Source organism: Bombus huntii, unplaced genomic scaffold (genome assembly GCF_024542735.1).
Source record: "Bombus huntii isolate Logan2020A unplaced genomic scaffold, iyBomHunt1.1 ctg00000095.1, whole genome shotgun sequence".
NCBI classification, from domain to species: domain Eukaryota; kingdom Metazoa; phylum Arthropoda; class Insecta; order Hymenoptera; family Apidae; genus Bombus; species Bombus huntii.
Genome location: NW_026099350.1, coordinates 148,513 through 174,203, shown reverse-complemented (window position 1 = coordinate 174,203; position 25,691 = coordinate 148,513). Strand labels below are relative to the sequence as shown.

Sequence of the window (25,691 nt, the reverse complement as noted above, 5' to 3'; positions counted from 1 at the left end):
CTCTATTAGTTTCTTCTGTGTGGTGTATCTTTGTGTCAGTGTATCATGGTATAATGTTTTCGTTTCTCGAGTTTATCAGAAATAGGAATAACCTTTTATAGAAAAAGAAAATTTTATATTTATATATATTATATTTTTTTTCTTTCCTTTTTTTTCTTCTTTTTTTTTCTTCTTCCCCCTTTTTTTTGTTTTTTTTTTTATTGTTAAAACCTTTGTTTTATTTTAGGTTTTACGTACTTGTTATCAGTGAAAATAAATATTATGAATACTACTTGGATTGTAACTATATACATATATGCGTACAAAATCCACTTCTACATGTTAGATATAATAATATAACAATACTACGTAGATTAATACACAATAAAATATCCTTTTACTCCGGTTATATTTATTACTAACTCTCAATTAATCTATCTTAATTATTTTCTAACCACTTTCTATATTTATCAGCTATTTTATTTCTTCTTGTTAATCTGCGAAATCCATGCATGTACACTTCCTTGTATGGTGATTGATTGTTCACGAGGTAAGTTGCACTTTCACTGTTTTCGTTATTCGTTGAACTAACACGTTTTACATTCAAACAGTAATTGGAACACTCGTAATAAACTTCTTTTCTTTTTCCAAGTTTCCGCTATCTGTGTCATTCGACGAACACTGCCACGCCTCCACAGCACCGTTATAACATTTAGCGATGCTGCTCTTTGCATTAAGACAATTGAAGTTAATTCGTTCGTTTATTTTCAGCTGGTACATGGTGTCCCGCAAGCAGGGAGCCATATCATATTTTGCATGTAGACCTTCTTGTTTGATGATTACTTGTTTACAAGGTAACTTTCACTTCCCCTCTTTTAATTATTTATTGAATCGACACGTTGTATATTCAAACAATAATTGGAGTACACATAATAATTTTCCCTTTTTCTTTTTAGGTTTTCGCTATCTGTATTATTCGACGGACAGTGTTACACCTCCTTTTGATTTATCCATAATATAGTTATAACATTTAGTAACCTTGTATTTTGCACTGAGACAATTGAAACTAATTTATTCACTTATTTTAGGTAGCTGTCATACGTTGTGTTCCACGAACAACGATCCATAACCTATACTTGCACGTACACTTTCTTGTATGTTGATCACTTGTTCACAAGGTAACTTTCACTTTCACTAGTTAATTGTTCATTAAGTTAACACGTTTTATATTTAAGCAATAATTGAAACACGTATAATAATTTTCCTTTTTCCTTTTAGGTGTTCGATATCTGTATTATTCGACGAACAGCACTATAACATATACTACCGCACTACGTTGCCCACTGAAATCGCTTTATTCATTGCTTATTTCGATTATGCGCTAGTTTTAACTTGTTTAAATGCACCGTTCGCGGAATCCCTTTTACTTCGATCTTGACGTTTTGGTTCTGCAAGATTTCTAGCACTTTGTATGGTCCAGTATATTGATCGGAGAATTTTCCTTTACTGGGTTCTTTTAGTAAATATATCGAATCTCCTATTTTAAAATCTTGGGGGTTGATTCGTCGGTCGTAATATTCTTTTGATCTTAGTTTGGATTTTATCAAATTTTCTCTCGCCATTCGTTGTACGGTGTTAATTTTATCGAACAGATCTTCGAGATATTCTGCGTAAGTTGGTTCCATGTTCTCTTCGATTATTACTTCACCAGTAGGTTCTCTGGCTAGATGTCCAAAAACTAATTCGTGCGGGGAGAATTTCGTTCCTTCGTGTACAGAGGTATTATAGGAAAACATAGCTAATTCTACCCATTCGTCCCAATTTTTGGAATTTTCAATGTATAATTTGAGATATTCTATCAGCACGTGGTGAGATCTTTCGATTGAACCGTTACTTTGTGGATGATATGCCGTCGTGGTATATTGTTTGATGCGGAATCTCTTTGCTACTTTCTTCATTAGTGAGGATGTAAAGTTCGTTCCTTGATCAGTGAGAATAGCTCTCGGTGACCCGAAACGACAAATAAATCGCTTTACAAAAACGTCCGCTAAGATAGGCCGAGAGGCTGAAGAGATTCCTCCTAGTGGAATCCCAATTGAGTATTTTGTTAATAAGTCTTGGATAGTTAATATATATTCGTTTCCCTTTTGGGTTTTTGGTAATGGACCTATAATATCCATACTAACCTTATCGAACGCTTTACCTGGTGTGTCTGTAAGTACCATTGGTTGCTTTGCTTTTATTCTTGTGAGTTTCTTCAATTGACATTCCTTACATGTTCTTACGTAATCTTGAATTTCCTTTTTCATATTTTCCCAATAGTAATGTTGTCGTATTCTTTGATAAGTTTTTGTTATTCCTTTGTGTCCTGCTACGCTTGATTCATGTTTTTCTCGTATTATGTTGTTCCGCGCTTCCACAGATGGGGTAATTACTTCCCCAGTGCAAATGGTGATGGTTAAGGTTTTTTCCATAAATATTTCCTTTAATTTTCTGATTGTATATCGCCAGGGTATTGTTTCTCATTTACTGCGTCTAATAGAGATCTTAGCGAGTTTAATAAATTTTCTGGTGTTATTGGAATATTTCTATTTTCCTTTATCGGTAGGAATACAATGTATTTTCCAGAATCGTAATTCAATCTTGCTTTTTCTAACATTAAATCTTCATAACGAGGTAACTTTCCCGTTTCCTTCATTTCTAAGGCTCCTTTATCTATCGGATTGCCATGTATATCTATAAATACTACTTTATGGTCATTTACTCTCGCAATTGAGTCTCGGGTTTCTGAAATTCTTAGTTCCGCAATTATCGTAGGTCTCGTGTCCTTTTCTCGTTGTTGAATTAGTTCTGGAATTACAGTGGAGGTCTCTTTTTCGCTTGTTGTATCCGTGCCTTCTTTTTCTCGATTGGTTATTGCTCTATCTGTACTTACATCGATTTCTGCTAATGCTTGGTCTAAATATTTTATGGGGGTTTCTTCTATTGTAAAATGTTTTCGGGTAAAACCCTTTCCTTGATTTTTAGAATCACTGGATTGAGGCAAGACGTGTGGTTTAGCTTCGAATATGGGAGAGTCTTCGGTTGACGTATCTATTTCGAATCTTTTTGAGACAGGATAGCGAATCGGTGAGACTTCCTCTCTCTTTCTGATTGGTAAACAAACTTCCGGAGGGTTCCTAGATAATGCGTCTGCGTTTGCGTTCGCCCTGCCTTCTTTGTATACAATATCAAATTCGAAGTCCGATAACTTTAATTTCCATTTCCAAATTCTTGAAGTAGGATCTTTGATAGAATGCATCCACGCTAAAGGTTTATGATCGGTTACGATGGTAAACTTTCTTCCGTAAAGATACGGTCGGAAGTGCATTGCGCTGTAAACAATTGCCAGACACTCCTTTTCTATGGTAGAGTAGTTTCGTTCGGCGGGATTTAATAGCCTTGAGGCATACGCAATCGGCAAATCCTTTCCGATTGGCCCTTGACTCAGTACACCGCTTATTGCATATCCTGATGCGTCTGTAGTAAGGTTAAAGGGTTTAGAAAAGTCTGGATATTGCAGGATGGGTTTCGTCACTAACGCTGTCTTTAAATTATTGAATGCGTTTTCTTGATTTTCTGTCCATTTAAAGGGAGTATCTTTCTTTAATAGTTGTGTCAATGGTTTCGCGACCTTGGGGAAATCGGGTATAAATCTTCTGTAATATCCTGCTAGTCCCAGAAATCGTTTGATATTTTTCGCCCTCTTTGGTCGTGGAAATTTTGATACGGCTTCGACTTTCTTTGGGTCGGGTTTCACGCCATCCTCACTAATTATATGTCCTAAATAATTCACCTCGTGTCGTAAAAATTCGCACTTATCAGGTTGTAATCGTAATTTAGCTTTCCTCAGTCTTTCCATTAATTTATTAAATTTAATTTCGCGTTCTTGGAGAGACGTGGAATAAATCACTATGTCATCCAGATAGACGAATAGTTCTATTCCTTGCAGACCAGATAATATTGAATTCATCAAACGTTGAAATGTTGCTGGGGCATCTTTTAATCCAAAGGGCATTCTTTTGAATTGAAAATGCCCGTATGGTGTCGAAAATGCAGTTTTGTGGGCATCTTCCTGTGACATACGGATCTGGTGAAAGCCCGATGCCAAGTCAAACGTGGAAAAATATTTTGCACTTCCTAATTGATCCAATATTTCTGTAATGTTGGGTAGTGGGAAGGCATCGCCAATCGTTTTATCGTTCAATTTTCTATAATCGATGACTAATCTCCAGCGCTTATTTCCTTGCGAATCGGGTTTTTGAGCACAATCCATAACGGGGAGTTATATGGAGATATTGATGGTTCCACTACGTCCGTATCTAGTAGTTCTTGGACCTGTCGATTTATTTCTTCTCGATGTATTGGTGGATATCGATACTGTTTAGTATTGATGGGTATATTATCCGTTGTAATTATCCTATGTTCCAGAACTTCGGTTGCTTCCAATGTATCTCCTGGAATATGAAACCTATCTTGATTATTACGAATCAATTTTTTAGCATTTTCCTTTTCTTCTTCGTTCAAATGTTCGAGTCGTAGTAACTCATTTATTTTATCGTATCTACTTTCCTCCGATCTTAGAACTGTATTGCACGCTGTCCTAGGAAGCGGGGTGGGGGGCGGGGGGGATTTTCAAATTCTTTAATTACCATCGTTGGTGTTGTAAATACGTAATCTCTCGAAGTAGTATTTATTACTCTTATGTAACCTTTTCCTTTATGATTCCTCACAACTGCATTACCAAAATAGATTCCCTTGTTCGGCTCGATTCTTGGAATAAATCCCTCTTTTATCTCTGGATTAGCGATATTAACTGAACACGTTATTGAACTTCGCTTCGGTATAATTATTTTTTCTTTACTATCGAAGGGAATATAAATATTTCCCCATCTGATATGTTTTCCCTCATAATCTAAACGAGCCTTACAACCTGCAAAAAATTCGGATCCTAGGATTCCGTCTTGATCGATTAGCAATGAATCATCGACTATGATGAAAACCAACCGGATGGCCCGCAACCTGTATTACCGTCTGCCCTAGGGAGACCAGGCTCGTTGCCGTAATTCCTCGCACTTCGATTGATTCCTTTTCGTCGATGATGGCTGAATCGAGTAAAGCAGGTTTCTTGATAATGTTGATTTCCGATCCAGAGTCTAATAATAAACTCGTCTTAGTCTTTAGATCTGGGGAAACTATTCGTGCAGTTGGGTTCGTTGGGGAATCGTTAAATTTTATTGAAATAATTCGGAGAGGTCGCCTTCCGAATCTGAATTCAACTCCTGATGATTTTCCTTCGCCGGTTGCTTGTGCTTCACTCTTTTCCTTTTGCCTTGAGATGCTGGATTCTCTGTCTGTGACCTCGTTTGGTTGTGGGATGACTCCCCCACAATATTTAGTGGTTGTTCGTTCGATCTTATGGTCGGCATTGCGTTCGCTCTGTCTCTCGTTATGGGTGGTGGAGTCGATCTCGCGGGGGTGGCTGTCCTTGTTCTGTTTGTTGCCGTCGGCGCCGGTCGCCTGGTTGCCGCCTGTACTCTTGGGCGATTCGGCGTATCGTTCCTTCGTGGCTCGCCCCATTCTCCCGAAGGACGTGTTTGGTTTCCCGATGGTCTCGAAGCATAGGGTACGATTAATCCGGCATCTACTCGGGCTTTAAATTTGTAACAGTCTTTCACTAGATGCCCGGGTTTTTTGCAATAGTTACACGTGATATTTTGTCTTGTAGAATTCAAAAAATTCTGCGATGGAGGTAGCGATCTTCGATCTTGGCGGTTGTTCCTGATATTGTTGTTAGTGTTCGAAGGATGTGCGTTGTCGCGTCTGTAATAGTTCGAGGGTGTCGGTCGTTGGGGTCGCGTTCTATCGGTTATTTGTTTCAATTCGTGTGTTGCTTTGACGGCTTGACGATACGCATCTTCTAAAGTATGGTACCCTGCTATTTTTACTCGCACATATACCTCGTTCGGAAGTCCTTTAACGAAAGCTTCTTTCGTTTCCCAATCTATAGTATCTTGGATATCGGGGGATATGATGCCGTAGTCGCCTCTTTCTCCGTCCATTATTGCCAATCTAAGATTTCTAACGCGATCCATATAATCTAATATGTCTTCCCCGGGTCGTTGAAATATCGTTCCTAATTCCCCTTTATATTCGTTAAGAGATTTCTTTGGGCCGAATAGATCCTTTAATTTGTTTCCGAAATCGTTTAGACTCGTTAATTCTGTGTCTTCGATGGCGAGGGGCGCGTGTCCACGGAGCTTATTTACTAACAATTTTACCAATTGAGGTTCTTGATATCTGGAAATCATATTTCGCGCGCGCTCACAAGCTCTTAAAAAGTGGAATACCGATGGTCGATATCCGTCAAACACTGGCACCGATTCGATCGCATCTTTTAGCTTAATTGGCTGGGTATGTCCACTCGGCTGGACCGTCTCTTGTTGCGTTGTCGGCGGCGATACGGGTGTTTTAGGTTCTTGTTTTGTTTTAAGTTCGAATAAGCCGCTTTGTAATTCGGCGAGTTTTGCACTCATATCGCGAAAGTTCGCATCCCATGCTTTAAGCTTTTCCGACAATGTCAAAACCATTTTTTCGTCCAACGATTCCACAACACTCGCCATTGTTTCTTAAATATTTGTTAAATATATATATTAATCAAGATAGACTAACTAAATATTAACGACAAGACATAACTGACCTCGGTGCGAAGGAATAAAGTTATGCTACACGAAATAACTGGTAACACAATACACAAAACATTAACTAAATTAAACGAGACTTACATAAATGCAAGTCACGTATAATCAAAACAATGACTATTGAAATTCGGTAACAATACAATCCATGCTATCACATTAAAGTAGCACACGGTATTGACACATACAATATCATGAAACACAAAACAATATTACAAAACACTACTAAATAAAATTATAGTGATTAACAATTAATTAGTTATTTCAACAACACGTTACTGTTGACATTAAACCAACGCCATACCAAAGAGACACGCGAGCGACCATGTTGAAAAATTCGTCGCGCGCACATACAAATAACAGCCAATGCAATACAATACAGCATCATAATAGCAATGTTAGGTACTAATAAAAAAAAAAAAAAAAAAAAAAAAAAAAACAAGGAAAATGGGGAGAGAGTTAAGGAAAATATATATAATAAATAACAACTAACATAATTATAACATATTATATATATTATATTATATACAGGGATACAGTATTCGTACAAAGGAACAGATCCAAACGAAAATTATATATATAAAAAAAAATAAATAATATATATATGTAATATCGTGATATAATATATTTACAAGGAATGGATGATACAGATGTTAATCGGACAGAAAAAGACGATTGTTGTTCAACCTGAACTATTCACACCAAACGTACAGAAAACAGCACAACTAAATAATTAGATAACGACTCGACTTTCACAAAATGCAATCAACACTCTCTCGGCAACGCCACTCGCAAACTCTGTTTGTTGATTCCTTTTCTCCCGTCCCTTGGCAACCGCTCGTGGCCAAGATCACGTAGGTCTCCTCTTTCCAAAACTACGCGATCAAAAACAAACGCCTCGGCTCTCGCGACATTCCACGCGGATCACCCGCCAACTCCCAGGCCTCTCACTCACGATACTACATATATACATTAACTATTTTTATATGTGTGTACAGAACTGATGGCGAACTCATCAACCATTTTCTGAACGACGGATGGAACAACATGAATAGCAATTCACACAGTGGAACTGTAAAGTATTTGTACGAAACCAAATACTGATGCTATCCACCTGTAAACAAACAATATTTATAACTATGCATATAATTTTCACTTATGTTCACCACTATATATATATATATATATATATATATATATATATATATATATATATATATATATATATATATATATATATACTCGAAGACAAGGTACATTTGTGATATTTATTCCTATTGATGATATATACTTATATATTTATAACAATAAAACAAATCTCATTTATACTACTTACCAATACGTACGCATATATGTATGTCGGATCACGATTCGAATTTTGGGCGCGCGACGACTCTTCATGTGGACTAGCCATCGTTTCACAAAGCCGAGATTTTATTTACACGTATATACAGGTCTATCACTAAGCTTAACAAATAATAAGTACAACTAATAATAAGTCTAACAAACACTAAGACTAATGAATAATACGATCTACGAATAATTAAATTAAATTAAATAATACTATTAGCAATGTTTGAGTTCAAACGAATCCACGGTCACCGGGATAACTCCTTACTAAGCGAAACTAACTTAGACGCAAATGCGATCGTCGAAAATGCTCGATGTATCACTCTCCAAGGCAATCGCAAGAATGCCAGCCTCGTGGTGATTTTTCTCCCTGTACGATTGCATTTTGTTTTCTATACCCGTTTGGAAGCATCGAGAAGGTTCCAAACGCCGTTGCTAGGCACACTCGTTGGAAGCATCGAGAAAGTTCCAAACGCCGTTGCTAGGCAGTTTCTGCCTGGAGTTTTGATTACTAATACAATGTATGTCCCATTGCATCGGCACCTCCGAGGCAACATCACACGTGGCTAGGCCCGCTCTCGAGGCCGCATGCCGCCACAACCACATTTCTCGGAAAACACATACAACCACTCCAGACCTCCGTTAGATAAAACATCCATCCCGTGACCGTGGCTACGTTCAGCGACCGATTCTCACCTCGAACCCAATCTCGCTTATTACAAATCTTAAGCAATTACAACTATAATAAAATCTAGGCTAAGGTACTAGAGGATGTTCCCAAAATTTCCAAGGAAAGGCTTCGGCTTTCCTTTCATCTCCGACATGTATATAATTACAAGCCAAGTAGTATTCATAATATTTATTTTCACTGATAACAAGTACGTAAAACCTAAAATAAATCAAAGGTTTTAACAATAAAAAAAAAACAAAAAAAAGAAAGAAAAAGGGGAAGAAGAAAAATAAAGAAGAAAAAAAAGGAAAGAAAAAAAATATAATATTGTTAGGGAAGTGATACATTTACACTGTACATGAGAGTGTGTGTGTAAGGGCCAGAGGGCGTCAAGGCTTAGTGGAGACAAAAGACTGTTGCCAGATGTTAGCAGAATCTAGGATAGTCGGTTGGCGACCAGCGTGCGTGCAAGACGTTCTTCAGAGAGTAATATAGATGTATAACTGTTGTGTGGGAAATATAGGCAATAATTTGTATTCCCAAATCCTCGAATTTCCTTAACAAATATATATAAATATAAAATTTTCTTTTTCTATAAAAGGTTATTACTATTTCTGATAAACTCGAGAAATGAAAACATTATACCATGATACACTGACACAAAGATACACCACACAGAAGAAACTAACAGAGAACGCTTTAAGCTTGGCAAACTTACCGCCCGACGAATTTGCATACACCATAACCAAAACCCAGGACACATGGCTCTGATCGCAGGAGAAGCGATCCATATAGTCAAATGCATTCCGGTACAAGTAAAGGTACGACATACAACAAAATGCTACTCGGAACTACCCGTTTGGCAAAGGAATCGCACCACAGGAACTCCACCCGGACGTGCGCCAAACGTGGCGATATTCAGCACCATCGTCGTTGGCCACGAGCGGAAGCCACGTCATGTTCCCGGCAGAAAATCTGCAGTCTCGAACGCATTGGCGAGAGGAGCAACAGGAAAAACAATCGTCCCTGGAACAGTAAACATCCTGGGAATGATGGACAAAACACATTAACGACAATAGCGAAAAATACCGTATCAAGCTTATGGACTGGTTTTATGGAATTTGGAACTGTCAGTGCAGCAATATTTGGAATACTCGCAATATTTAAACTAATCAAAACAATAATAGATATAGCCGCACACGGATACCAGTTACGTGAAACTTACGAATGTGGAATCGCCCTATTAGGAGCAATATGCGGCTCAGTCACCCACCCGCTACGATACCTCAAAAGAAGACGAAATATCGATGATCAAACAGCACAACCTCAAGGGATATCGATAACACCGGTAGTCACTCAACTACCAACGACATCTACGTCCGCCTTGAGCGAACTCAGAGATACCATCAGTCAAATTTCCTTTGGAAATTTGAACTTCAAGGGCGGGGGTGTCACGTCCCGCGCTCCGCACACGCCGTAACAAGAACAAGAAAACCATTCTATACAAAACACGCGAATAAGGATTTGAATGCACAAACGAACACACGGCACTACGAAATGAAAGGAAGGATTAACAAAACGAGGGCGATTAACGGATCCAACCAATAAACAAAATACATATACACACAATTCAAAATAAACCAGGAAATAAGAATAACTACAAAAGGGGAAAATAATTGAAACGCCAGGAATATATATATATATATATATATATATATATATATATACACGTATTCATATGCATATTTCTCTAGGCAGTGTAGTATTCATACGAAATGAAATGTCAATTATTTATTTATCCTTTACCGGAATGTAGGCTAGTTTTAAGTATGTATCTTAGATTATCGATTTGATAGAATTCGCACACATATATATATTTCTGACAATGTAACCTTCATTTCTTTAATAATACAATATTGTATGTTTTATGTATTCGTTAAACTATTAGTTTTTGACTTCATGTATACTTTTATTTCATAAATTGATAATATTGTATTTATTGCATAGTATTGGAAGCACTGTCTCTAATATTTACTAGGTTATTACATGTTCGGCATATATGTTTATACTTATATGTAACTGTCCAAATTGATTGATTGAAATATATTTATATATATATATATATATATGCGTCTAAAAAATTTATTGTAGCTGTGTATGTGGACGACATCCTCGTGTTTGGGACGAATGAGTGGATTGAGATATTCAAAACTAGGATTAAGGACAAATTAGATGTTAGAATGCTAGGCGTAGACACTCAATTTCTGTCCATCCACCTGAGTAAGCCAAACAGCACCACTGTAGTATTCGATCAATCTGTACAGATAGGTCAAATGCTGGATCTGTTTGACATTACTCGTGAGGTTGGGGTGGTGGGAGTGTCGACACCGCTAGCTAGAGAATGCGAGGCTGGTTTTGATATTGAACGTGATGAGCCTCTCGACAGTAAATTATATGAACAAGCTGTGGGGCACATAATGTATGTAGCTACTGTAAGTCGTCCTGATGTTGCGTGTGCAATAGGGAAACTAAGCCAAAGATGCGCGAATCCGACTGTATCCGATTGGAAAGCAGCGAAGCGGGTATTCAGATATTTACTAAAGACCAAAGACTTGAAGTTAGTATACCAAAGGACCGGGCAACCTCTGAAGGTGTTTTGCGACTCGGATTTTGCGGGTTGTACGGTAGACAGGAAATCCAGGAGCGGGTATGTGTTCATACTCGCTGGTGGTGCGATATCCTGGCTATCCAAAAAACAACCGATTATAGCTCAATCGACGTGCGAAGCGGAATTTGTGGCAATGCAGGAAGCAGCAAGGGAAACAGTGTGGATTTCTTTACTGTTAAAGGAATTGGGTCAACTGTCATATTGCCATCGCCCCTGCAAGATATTCTGCGATAATATCGGAGCTATTTCATGGTCAAAGGACGAAATAGTTGCTGAGAGTTCTAAGCACGTCCAAGTGCGCTACTTTTACGTTAAGAACTGCGTATCGAGGGGGATACTAGATTATACTTATGTACCTAGTCCTGAGAATGTGGCTGACATTCTCACCAAAGGCCTAACTAGGATTAAGACCCAGCAATTTACCAAAGCTATGGGGCTTGTAGAAACTAGCGATCAAAGGGGAGTGTTGAGAAATGTTAAGTTGGTATGATCGCTGCTTACTACAAGCTAAGTTGGTACGACTTCTAACGACGCTCTTTTGTCTTAGAAGTCGACCACGTTGTTCTATTGACTTGGAGATTCCTGTGTGGTAAGACGTGTTATAAGACTGAAATATATTGGAGAAAACGAATCTAAGTGAATCGTTATTTTATAAACCCAAAACCTTATTAAATAACAATCAAAGCCATGTGTCCTGGGTTTTGGTTATGGTGTATGCTAATTCGTCGGGCGGTAAGTTTGCCAAGCTTAAAGCGTTCTCTATTAGTTTCTTCTGTGTGGTGTATCTTTGTGTCAGTGTATCATGGTATAATGTTTTCGTTTCTCGAGTTTATCAGAAATAGGAATAACCTTTTATAGAAAAAGAAAATTTTATATTTATATATATTATATTTTTTTTCTTTCCTTTTTTTTTCTTCTTTTTTTTTCTTCTTCCCCCTTTTTTTTGTTTTTTTTTTATTGTTAAAACCTTTGTTTTATTTTAGGTTTTACGTACTTGTTATCAGTGAAAATAAATATTATGAATACTACTTGGATTGTAACTATATACATATATGCGTACAAAATCCACTTCTACATGTTAGATATAATAATATAACAATACTACGTAGATTAATACACAATAAAATATCCTTTTACTCCGGTTATATTTATTACTAACTCTCAATTAATCTATCTTAATTATTTTCTAACCACTTTCTATATTTATCAGCTATTTTATTTCTTTTTGTTAATCTGCGAAATCCATGCATGTACACTTCCTTGTATGATGATTGATTGTTCACGAGGTAAGTTGCACTTTCACTGTTTTCGTTATTCGTTGAACTAACACAGTAATTGGAACACTCGTAATAAACTTCTTTTCTTTTTCCAAGTTTCCGCTATCTGTGTCATTCGACGAACACTGCCACGCCTCCACAGCACCGTTATAACATTTAGCGATGCTGCTCTTTGCATTAAGGCAATTGAAGTTAATTCGTTCGTTTATTTTCAGCTGGTACATGGTGTCCCGCAAGCAGGGAGCCATATCATATTTTGCATGTAGACCTTCTTGTTTGATGATTACTTGTTTACAAGGTAACTTTCACTTCCCCTCTTTTAATTATTTATTGAATCGACACGTTGTATATTCAAACAATAATTGGAGTACACATAATAATTTTCCCTTTTTCTTTTTAGGTTTTCGCTATCTGTATTATTCGACGGACAGTGTTACACCTCCTTTTGATTTATCCATAATATAGTTATAACATTTAGTAACCTTGTATTTTGCACTGAGACAATTGAAACTAATTTATTCACTTATTTTAGGTAGCTGTCATACATTGTGTTCCACGAACAACGATCCATAACCTATACTTGCACGTACACTTTCTTGTATGTTGATCACTTGTTCACAAGGTAACTTTCACTTTCACTAGTTAATTGTTCATTAAGTTAACACGTTTTATATTTAAGCAATAATTGAAACACGTATAATAATTTTCCTTTTTCCTTTTAGGTGTTCGATATCTGTATTATTCGACGAACAGCACTATAACATATACTACCGCACTACGTTGCCCACTGAAATCGCTTTATTCATTGCTTATTTCGATTATGCGCTAGTTTTAACTTGTTTAAATGCACCGTTCGCGGAATCCCTTTTACTTCGATCTTGACGTTTTGGTTCTGCAAGATTTCTAGCACTTTGTATGGTCCAGTATATTGATCGGAGAATTTTCCTTTACTGGGTTCTTTTAGTAAATATATCGAATCTCCTATTTTAAAATCTTGGGGGTTGATTCGTCGGTCGTAATATTCTTTTGATCTTAGTTTGGATTTTATCAAATTTTCTCTCGCCATTCGTTGTACGGTGTTAATTTTATCGAACAGATCTTCGAGATATTCTGCGTAAGTTGGTTCCATGTTCTCTTCGATTATTACTTCACCAGTAGGTTCTCTGGCTAGATGTCCAAAAACTAATTCGTGCGGGGAGAATTTCGTTCCTTCGTGTACAGAGGTATTATAGGAAAACATAGCTAATTCTACCCATTCGTCCCAATTTTTGGAATTTTCAATGTATAATTTGAGATATTCTATCAGCACGTGGTGAGATCTTTCGATTGAACCGTTACTTTGTGGATGATATGCCGTCGTGGTATATTGTTTGATGCGGAATCTCTTTGCTACTTTCTTCATTAGTGAGGATGTAAAGTTCGTTCCTTGATCAGTGAGAATAGCTCTCGGTGACCCGAAACGACAAATAAATCGCTTTACAAAAACGTCCGCTAAGATAGGCCGAGAGGCTGAAGAGATTCCTCCTAGTGGAATCCCAATTGAGTATTTTGTTAATAAGTCTTGGATAGTTAATATATATTCGTTTCCCTTTTGGGTTTTTGGTAATGGACCTATAATATCCATACTAACCTTATCGAACGCTTTACCTGGTGTGTCTGTAAGTACCATTGGTTGCTTTGCTTTTATTCTTGTGAGTTTCTTCAATTGACATTCCTTACATGTTCTTACGTAATCTTGAATTTCCTTTTTCATATTTTCCCAATAGTAATGTTGTCGTATTCTTTGATAAGTTTTTGTTATTCCTTTGTGTCCTGCTACGCTTGATTCATGTTTTTCTCGTATTATGTTGTTCCGCGCTTCCACAGATGGGGTAATTACTTCCCCAGTGCAAATGGTGATGGTTAAGGTTTTTTCCATAAATATTTCCTTTAATTTTCTGATTGTATATCGCCAGGGTATTGTTTCTCATTTACTGCGTCTAATAGAGATCTTAGCGAGTTTAATAAATTTTCTGGTGTTATTGGAATATTTCTATTTTCCTTTATCGGTAGGAATACAATGTATTTTCCAGAATCGTAATTCAATCTTGCTTTTTCTAACATTAAATCTTCATAACGAGGTAACTTTCCCGTTTCCTTCATTTCTAAGGCTCCTTTATCTATCGGATTGCCATGTATATCTATAAATACTACTTTATGGTCATTTACTCTCGCAATTGAGTCTCGGGTTTCTGAAATTCTTAGTTCCGCAATTATCGTAGGTCTCGTGTCCTTTTCTCGTTGTTGAATTAGTTCTGGAATTACAGTGGAGGTCTCTTTTTCGCTTGTTGTATCCGTGCCTTCTTTTTCTCGATTGGTTATTGCTCTATCTGTACTTACATCGATTTCTGCTAATGCTTGGTCTAAATATTTTATGGGGGTTTCTTCTATTGTAAAATGTTTTCGGGTAAAACCCTTTCCTTGATTTTTAGAATCACTGGATTGAGGCAAGACGTGTGGTTTAGCTTCGAATATGGGAGAGTCTTCGGTTGACGTATCTATTTCGAATCTTTTTGAGACAGGATAGCGAATCGGTGAGACTTCCTCTCTCTTTCTGATTGGTAAACAAACTTCCGGAGGGTTCCTAGATAATGCGTCTGCGTTTGCGTTCGCCCTGCCTTCTTTGTATACAATATCAAATTCGAAGTCCGATAACTTTAATTTCCATTTCCAAATTCTTGAAGTAGGATCTTTGATAGAATGCATCCACGCTAAAGGTTTATGATCGGTTACGATGGTAAACTTTCTTCCGTAAAGATACGGTCGGAAGTGCATTGCGCTGTAAACAATTGCCAGACACTCCTTTTCTATGGTAGAGTAGTTTCGTTCGGCGGGATTTAATAGCCTTGAGGCATACGCAATCGGCAAATCCTTTCCGATTGGCCCTTGACTCAGTACACCGCTTATTGCATATCCTGATGCGTCTGTAGTAAGGTTAAAGGGTTTAGAAAAGTCTGGATATTGCAGGATGGGTTTCGTCACTAACGCTGTCTTTAAATTATTGAATGCGTTTTCTTGATTTTCTGTCCATTTAAAGGGAGTATCTTTCTTTAATAGTTGTGTCAATGGTTTCGCGACCTTGGGGAAATCGGGTATAAATCTTCTGTAATATCCTGCTAGTCCCAGAAATCGTTTGATATTTTTCGCCCTCTTTGGTCGTGGAAATTTTGATACGGCTTCGACTTTCTTTGGGTCGGGTTTCACGCCATCCTCACTAATTATATGTCCTAAATAATTCACCTCGTGTCGTAAAAATTCGCACTTATCAGGTTGTAATCGTAATTTAGCTTTCCTCAGTCTTTCCATTAATTTATTAAATTTAATTTCGCGTTCTTGGAGAGACGTGGAATAAATCACTATGTCATCCAGATAGACGAATAGTTCTATTCCTTGCAGACCAGATAATATTGAATTCATCAAACGTTGAAATGTTGCTAGGGCATCTTTTAATCCAAAGGGCATTCTTTTGAATTGAAAATGCCCGTATGGTGTCGAAAATGCAGTTTTGTGGGCATCTTCCTGTGACATACGGATCTGGTGAAAGCCCGATGCCAAGTCAAACGTGGAAAAATATTTTGCACTTCCTAATTGATCCAATATTTCTGTAATGTTGGGTAGTGGGAAGGCATCGCCAATCGTTTTATCGTTCAATTTTCTATAATCGATGACTAATCTCCAGCGCTTATTTCCTTGCGAATCGGGTTTTTGAGCACAATCCATAACGGGGAGTTATATGGAGATATTGATGGTTCCACTACGTCCGTATCTAGTAGTTCTTGGACCTGTCGATTTATTTCTTCTCGATGTATTGGTGGATATCGATACTGTTTAGTATTGATGGGTATATTATCCGTTGTAATTATCCTATGTTCCAGAACTTCGGTTGCTTCCAATGTATCTCCTGGAATATGAAACCTATCTTGATTATTACGAATCAATTTTTTAGCATTTTCCTTTTCTTCTTCGTTCAAATGTTCGAGTCGTAGTAACTCATTTATTTTATCGTATCTACTTTCCTCCGATCTTAGAACTGTATTGCACGCTGTCCTAGGAAGCGGGGTGGGGGGCGGGGGGGATTTTCAAATTCTTTAATTACCATCGTTGGTGTTGTAAATACGTAATCTCCCGAAGTAGTATTTATTACTCTTATGTAACCTTTTCCTTTATGATTCCTCACAACTGCATTACCAAAATAGATTCCCTTGTTCGGCTCGATTCTTGGAATAAATCCCTCTTTTATCTCTGGATTAGCGATATTAACTGAACACGTTATTGAACTTCGCTTCGGTATAATTATTTTTTCTTTACTATCGAAGGGAATATAAATATTTCCCCATCTGATATGTTTTCCCTCATAATCTAAACGAGCCTTACAACCTGCAAAAAATTCGGATCCTAGGATTCCGTCTTGATCGATTAGCAATGAATCATCGACTGTGATGAAAACCAACCGGATGGCCCGCAACCTGTATTACCGTCTGCCCTAGGGAGACCAGGCTCGTTGCCGTAATTCCTCGCACTTCGATTGATTCCTTTTCGTCGATGATGGCTGAATCGAGTAAAGCAGGTTTCTTGATAATGTTGATTTCCGATCCAGAGTCTAATAATAAACTCGTCTTAGTCTTTAGATCTGGGGAAACTATTCGTGCAGTTGGGTTCGTTGGGGAATCGTTAAATTTTATTGAAATAATTCGGAGAGGTCGCCTTCCGAATCTGAATTCAACTCCTGATGATTTTCCTTCGCCGGTTGCTTGTGCTTCACTCTTTTCCTTTTGCCTTGAGATTCTGGATTCTCTGTCTGTGACCTCGTTTGGTTGTGGGATGACTCCCCCACAATATTTAGTGGTTGTTCGTTCGATCTTATGGTCGGCATTGCGTTCGCTCTGTCTCTCGTTATGGGTGGTGTAGTCGATCTCGCGGGTGTGGCTGTCCTTGTTCTGTTTGTTGCCGTCGGCGCCAGTCGCCTGGTTGCCGCCTGTACTCTTGGGCGATTCGGCGTATCGTTCCTTCGTGGCTCGCCCCATTCTCCCGAAGGACGTGTTTGGTTTCCCGATGGTCTCGAAGCATAGGGTACGATTAATCCGGCATCTACTCGGGCTTTAAATTTGTAACAGTCTTTCACTAGATGCCCGGGTTTTTTGCAATAGTTACACGTGATATTTTGTCTTGTAGAATTCAAAAAATTCTGCGATGGAGGTAGCGATCTTCGATCTTGGCGGTTGTTCCTGATATTGTTGTTAGTGTTCGAAGGATGTGCGTTGTCGCGTCTGTAATAGTTCGAGGGTGTCGGTCGTTGGGGTCGCGTTCTATCGGTTATTTGTTTCAATTCGTGTGTTGCTTTGACGGCTTGACGATACGCATCTTCTAAAGTATGGTACCCTGCTATTTTTACTCGCACATATACCTCGTTCGGAAGTCCTTTAACGAAAGCTTCTTTCGTTTCCCAATCTATAGTATCTTGGATATCGGGGGATATGATGCCGTAGTCGCCTCTTTCTCCGTCCATTATTGCCAATCTAAGATTTCTAACGCGATCCATATAATCTAATATGTCTTCCCCGGGTCGTTGAAATATCGTTCCTAATTCCCCTTTATATTCGTTAAGAGATTTCTTTGGGCCGAATAGATCCTTTAATTTGTTTCCGAAATCGTTTAGACTCGTTAATTCTGTGTCTTCGATGGCGAGGGGCGCGTGTCCACGGAGCTTATTTACTAACAATTTTACCAATTGAGGTTCTTGATATCTGGAAATCATATTTCGCGCGCGCTCACAAGCTCTTAAAAAGTGGAATACCGATGGTCGATATCCGTCAAACACTGGCACCGATTCGATCGCATCTTTTAGCTTAATTGGCTGGGTATGTCCACTCGGCTGGACCGTCTCTTGTTGCGTTGTCGGCGGCGATACGGGTGTTTTAGGTTCTTGTTTTGTTTTAAGTTCGAATAAGCCGCTTTGTAATTCGGCGAGTTTTGCACTCATATCGCGAAAGTTCGCATCCCATGCTTTAAGCTTTTCCGACAATGTCAAAACCATTTTTTCGTCCAACGATTCCACAACACTCGCCATTGTTTCTTAAATATTTGTTAAATATATATATTAATCAAGATAGACTAACTAAATATTAACGACAAGACATAACTGACCTCGGTGCGAAGGAATAAAGTTATGCTACACGAAATAACTGGTAACACAATACACAAAACATTAACTAAATTAAACGAGACTTACATAAATGCAAGTCACGTATAATCAAAACAATGACTATTGAAATTCGGTAACAATACAATCCATGCTATCACATTAAAGTAGCACACGGTATTGACACACACAATATCATGAAACACAAAACAATATTACAAAACACTACTAAATAAAATTATAGTGATTAACAATTAATTAGTTATTTCAACAACACGTTACTGTTGACATTAAACCAACGCCATACCAAAGAGACACGCGAGCGACCATGTTGAAAAATTCGTCGCGCGCACATACAAATAACAGCCAATGCAATACAATACAGCATCATAATAGCAATGTTAGGTACTAATAAAAAAAAAAAAAAAAAAAAAAAAAAAAAAAACAAGGAAAATGGGGAGAGAGTTAAGGAAAATATATATAATAAATAACAACTAACATAATTATAACATATTATATATATTATATTATATACAGGGATACAGTATTCGTACAAAGGAACAGATCCAAACGAAAATTATATATATAAAAAAAAATAAATAATATATATATGTAATATCGTGATATAATATATTTACAAGGAATGGATGATACAGATGTTAATCGGACAGAAAAAGACGATTGTTGTTCAACCTGAACTATTCACACCAAACGTACAGAAAACAGCACAACTAAATAATTAGATAACGACTCGACTTTCACAAAATGCAATCAACACTCTCTCGGCAACGCCACTCGCAAACTCTGTTTGTTGATTCCTTTTCTCCCGTCCCTTGGCAACCGCTCGTGGCCAAGATCACGTAGGTCTCCTCTTTCCAAAACTACGCGATCAAAAACAAACGCCTCGGCTCTCGCGACATTCCACGCGGATCACCCGCCAACTCCCAGGCCTCTCACTCACGATACTACATATATACATTAACTATTTTTATATGTGTGTACAGAACTGATGGCGAACTCATCAACCATTTTCTGAACGACGGATGGAACAACATGAATAGCAATTCACACAGTGGAACTGTAAAGTATTTGTACGAAACCAAATACTGATGCTATCCACCTGTAAACAAACAATATTTATAACTATGCATATAATTTTCACTTATGTTCACCACTATATATATATATATATATATATATATATATATATATATATATATACTCGAAGACAAGGTACATTTGTGATATTTATTCCTATTGATGATATATACTTATATATTTATAACAATAAAACAAATCTCATTTATACTACTTACCAATACGTACGCATATATGTATGTCGGATCACGATTCGAATTTTGGGCGCGCGACGACTCTTCATGTGGACTAGCCATCGTTTCACAAAGCCGAGATTTTATTTACACGTATATACAGGTCTATCACTAAGCTTAACAAATAATAAGTACAACTAATAATAAGTCTAACAAACACTAAGACTAATGAATAATACGATCTACGAATAATTAAATTAAATTAAATAATACTATTAGCAATGTTTGAGTTCAAACGAATCCACGGTCACCGGGATAACTCCTTACTAAGCGAAACTAACTTAGACGCAAATGCGATCGTCGAAAATGCTCGATGTATCACTCTCCAAGGCAATCGCAAGAATGCCAGCCTCGTGGTGATTTTTCTCCCTGTACGATTGCATTTTGTTTTCTATACCCGTTTGGAAGCATCGAGAAGGTTCCAAACGCCGTTGCTAGGCACACTCGTTGGAAGCATCGAGAAAGTTCCAAACGCCGTTGCTAGGCAGTTTCTGCCTGGAGTTTTGATTACTAATACAATGTATGTCCCATTGCATCGGCACCTCCGAGGCAACATCACACGTGGCTAGGCCCGCTCTCGAGGCCGCATGCCGCCACAACCACATTTCTCGGAAAACACATACAACCACTCCAGACCTCCGTTAGATAAAACATCCATCCCGTGACCGTGGCTACGTTCAGCGACCGATTCTCACCTCGAACCCAATCTCGCTTATTACAAATCTTAAGCAATTACAACTATAATAAAATCTAGGCTAAGGTACTAGAGGATGTTCCCAAAATTTCCAAGGAAAGGCTTCGGCTTTCCTTTCATCTCCGACATGTATATAATTACAAGCCAAGTAGTATTCATAATATTTATTTTCACTGATAACAAGTACGTAAAACCTAAAATAAATCAAAGGTTTTAACAATAAAAAAAAAAACAAAAAAAAAGAAAGAAAAAGGGGAAGAAGAAAAATAAAGAAGAAAAAAAAGGAAAGAAAAAAAATATAATATTGTTAGGGAAGTGATACATTTACACTGTACATGAGAGTGTGTGTGTAAGGGCCAGAGGGCGTCAAGGCTTAGTGGAGACAAAAGACTGTTGCCAGATGTTAGCAGAATCTAGGATAGTCGGTTGGCGACCAGCGTGCGTGCAAGACGTTCTTCAGAGAGTAATATAGATGTATAACTGTTGTGTGGGAAATATAGGCAATAATTTGTATTCCCAAATCCTCGAATTTCCTTAACAAATATATATAAATATAAAATTTTCTTTTTCTATAAAAGGTTATTACTATTTCTGATAAACTCGAGAAATGAAAACATTATACCATGATACACTGACACAAAGATACACCACACAGAAGAAACTAACAGAGAACGCTTTAAGCTTGGCAAACTTACCGCCCGACGAATTTGCATACACCATAACCAAAACCCAGGACACATGGCTCTGATCGCAGGAGAAGCGATCCATATAGTCAAATGCATTCCGGTACAAGTAAAGGTACGACATACAACAAAATGCTACTCGGAACTACCCGTTTGGCAAAGGAATCGCACCACAGGAACTCCACCCGGACGTGCGCCAAACGTGGCGATATTCAGCACCATCGTCGTTGGCCACGAGCGGAAGCCACGTCATGTTCCCGGCAGAAAATCTGCAGTCTCGAACGCATTGGCGAGAGGAGCAACAGGAAAAACAATCGTCCCTGGAACAGTAAACATCCTGGGAATGATGGACAAAACACATTAACGACAATAGCGAAAAATACCGTATCAAGCTTATGGACTGGTTTTATGGAATTTGGAACTGTCAGTGCAGCAATATTTGGAATACTCGCAATATTTAAACTAATCAAAACAATAATAGATATAGCCGCACACGGATACCAGTTACGTGAAACTTACGAATGTGGAATCGCCCTATTAGGAGCAATATGCGGCTCAGTCACCCACCCGCTACGATACCTCAAAAGAAGACGAAATATCGATGATCAAACAGCACAACCTCAAGGGATATCGATAACACCGGTAGTCACTCAACTACCAACGACATCTACGTCCGCCTTGAGCGAACTCAGAGATACCATCAGTCAAATTTCCTTTCGAAATTTGAACTTCAAGGGCGGGGGTGTCACGTCCCGCGCTCCGCACACGCCGTAACAAGAACAAGAAAACCATTCTATACAAAACACGCGAATAAGGATTTGAATGCACAAACGAACACACGGCACTACGAAACGAAAGGAAGGATTAACAAAACGAGGGCGATTAACGGATCCAACCAATAAACAAAATACATATACACACAATTCAAAATAAACCAGGAAATAAGAATAACTACAAAAGGGGAAAATAATTGAAACGCCAGGAATATATATATATATGTATGTATGTGTGCGCGTATGTTTTATATTATCGAATACTCTATAAAATAAACTACTCAAAACAATAAATAACGCAATCGAAGAATTACAAAACATTATATATATATATATATATACACGTATTCATATGCATATTTCTCTAGGCAGTGTAGTATTCATACGAAATGAAATGTCAATTATTTATTTATCCTTTACCGGAATGTAGGCTAGTTTTAAGTATGTATCTTAGATTATCGATTTGATAGAATTCGCACACATATATATATTTCTGACAATGTAACCTTCATTTCTTTAATAATACAATATTGTATGTTTTATGTATTCGTTAAACTATTAGTTTTTGACTTCATGTATACTTTTATTTCATAAATTGATAATATTGTATTTATTGCATAGTATTGGAAGCACTGTCTCTAATATTTACTAGGTTATTACATGTTCGGCATATATGTTTATACTTATATGTAACTGTCCAAATTGATTGATTGAATATATATATATATATATATATATATATATATATATATATGCGTCTAAAAAATTTATTGTAGCTGTGTATGTGGACGACATCCTCGTGTTTGGGACGAATGAGTGGATTGAGATATTCAAAACTAGGATTAAGGACAAATTAGATGTTAGAATGCTAGGCGTAGACACTCAATTTCTGTCCATCCACCTGAGTAAGCCAAACAGCACCACTGTAGTATTCGATCAATCTGTACAGATAGGTCAAATGCTGGATCTGTTTGACATTACTCGTGAGGTTGGGGTGGTGGGAGTGTCGACACCGCTAGCTAGAGAATGCGAGGCTGGTTTTGATATTGAACGTGATGAGCCTCTCGACAGTAAATTATATGAACAAGCTGTGGGGCACATAATGTATGTAGCTACTGTAAGTCGTCCTGATGTTGCGTGTGCAATAGGGAAACTAAGCCAAAGATGCGCGAATCCGACTGTATCCGATTGGAAAGCAGCGAAGCGGGTATTCAGATATTTACTAAAGACCAAAGACTTGAAGTTAGTATACCAAAGGACCGGGCAACCTCTGAAGGTGTTTTGCGACTCGGATTTTGCGGGTTGTACGGTAGACAGGAAATCCAGGAGCGGGTATGTGTTCATACTCGCTGGTGGTGCGATATCCTGGCTATCCAAAAAACAACCGATTATAGCTCAATCGACGTGCGAAGCGGAATTTGTGGCAATGCAGGAAGCAGCAAGGGAAACAGTGTGGATTTCTTTACTGTTAAAGGAATTGGGTCAACTGTCATATTGCCATCGCCTCTGCAAGATATTCTGCGATAATATCGGAGCTATTTCATGGTCAAAGGACGAAATAGTTGCTGAGAGTTCTAAGCACGTCCAAGTGCGCTACTTTTACGTTAAGAACTGCGTATCGAGGGGGATACTAGATTATACTTATGTACCTAGTCCTGAGAATGTGGCTGACATTCTCACCAAAGGCCTAACTAGGATTAAGACCCAGCAATTTACCAAAGCTATGGGGCTTGTAGAAACTAGCGATCAAAGGGGAGTGTTGAGAAATGTTAAGTTGGTATGATCGCTGCTTACTACAAGCTAAGTTGGTACGACTTCTAACGACGCTCTTTTGTCTTAGAAGTCGACCACGTTGTTCTATTGACTTGGAGATTCCTGTGTGGTAAGACGTGTTATAAGACTGAAATATATTGGAGAAAACGAATCTAAGTGAATCGTTATTTTATAAACCCAAACCTTATTAAATAACAATCAAAGCCATGTGTCCTGGGTTTTGGTTATGGTGTATGCAAATTCGTCGGGCGGTAAGTTTGCCAAGCTTAAAGCGTTCTCTATTAGTTTCTTCTGTGTGGTGTATCTTTGTGTCAGTGTATCATGGTATAATGTTTTCGTTTCTCGAGTTTATCAGAAATAGGAATAACCTTTTATAGAAAAAGAAAATTTTATATTTATATATATTATATTTTTTTTCTTTCCTTTTTTTTCTTCTTTTTTTTTCTTCTTCCCCCTTTTTTTTGTTTTTTTTTTTATTGTTAAAACCTTTGTTTTATTTTAGGTTTTACGTACTTGTTATCAGTGAAAATAAATATTATGAATACTACTTGGATTGTAACTATATACATATATGCGTACAAAATCCACTTCTACATGTTAGATATAATAATATAACAATACTACGTAGATTAATACACAATAAAATATCCTTTTACTCCGGTTATATTTATTACTAACTCTCAATTAATCTATCTTAATTATTTTCTAACCACTTTCTATATTTATCAGCTATTTTATTTCTTCTTGTTAATCTGCGAAATCCATGCATGTACACTTCCTTGTATGGTGATTGATTGTTCACGAGGTAAGTTGCACTTTCACTGTTTTCGTTATTCGTTGAACTAACACGTTTTACATTCAAACAGTAATTGGAACACTCGTAATAAACTTCTTTTCTTTTTCCAAGTTTCCGCTATCTGTGTCATTCGACGAACACTGCCACGCCTCCACAGCACCGTTATAACATTTAGCGATGCTGCTCTTTGCATTAAGACAATTGAAGTTAATTCGTTCGTTTATTTTCAGCTGGTACATGGTGTCCCGCAAGCAGGGAGCCATATCATATTTTGCATGTAGACCTTCTTGTTTGATGATTACTTGTTTACAAGGTAACTTTCACTTCCCCTCTTTTAATTATTTATTGAATCGACACGTTGTATATTCAAACAATAATTGGAGTACACATAATAATTTTCCCTTTTTCTTTTTAGGTTTTCGCTATCTGTATTATTCGACGGACAGTGTTACACCTCCTTTTGATTTATCCATAATATAGTTATAACATTTAGTAACCTTGTATTTTGCACTGAGACAATTGAAACTAATTTATTCACTTATTTTAGGTAGCTGTCATACGTTGTGTTCCACGAACAACGATCCATAACCTATACTTGCACGTACACTTTCTTGTATGTTGATCACTTGTTCACAAGGTAACTTTCACTTTCACTAGTTAATTGTTCATTAAGTTAACACGTTTTATATTTAAGCAATAATTGAAACACGTATAATAATTTTCCTTTTTCCTTTTAGGTGTTCGATATCTGTATTATTCGACGAACAGCACTATAACACATA

General features: G+C 37.5%; 1 protein-coding gene and 1 long non-coding RNA gene across 3 annotated transcripts in view; one reads left to right on the top strand and one right to left on the bottom strand.

Moving 5' to 3' along the window:
• Positions 1-6,680, bottom strand: part of LOC126876802 (uncharacterized) — a 13,750-nt gene extending 7,070 nt beyond the window's left edge. Inside the window, exon 1 of the mRNA XM_050639673.1 lies at positions 5,380-6,680. Coding sequence (XP_050495630.1) covers positions 5,380-6,641 — 1,262 coding nt within the window. The 5' untranslated portion in view covers positions 6,642-6,680. The remainder of the gene's footprint in view (positions 1-5,379) is intronic.
• LOC126876803 (uncharacterized) lies at positions 307-25,691 on the top strand. Of its 2 annotated transcripts, none has more exons than XR_007694534.1 (3): positions 307-529; positions 12,691-13,303; positions 25,647-25,691. It is a non-coding gene; the product is annotated as an uncharacterized LOC126876803 (long non-coding RNA). The 2 variants fall into 2 exon arrangements; XR_007694533.1 differs by lacking the exon at positions 25,647-25,691 and adding an exon at positions 13,404-13,963.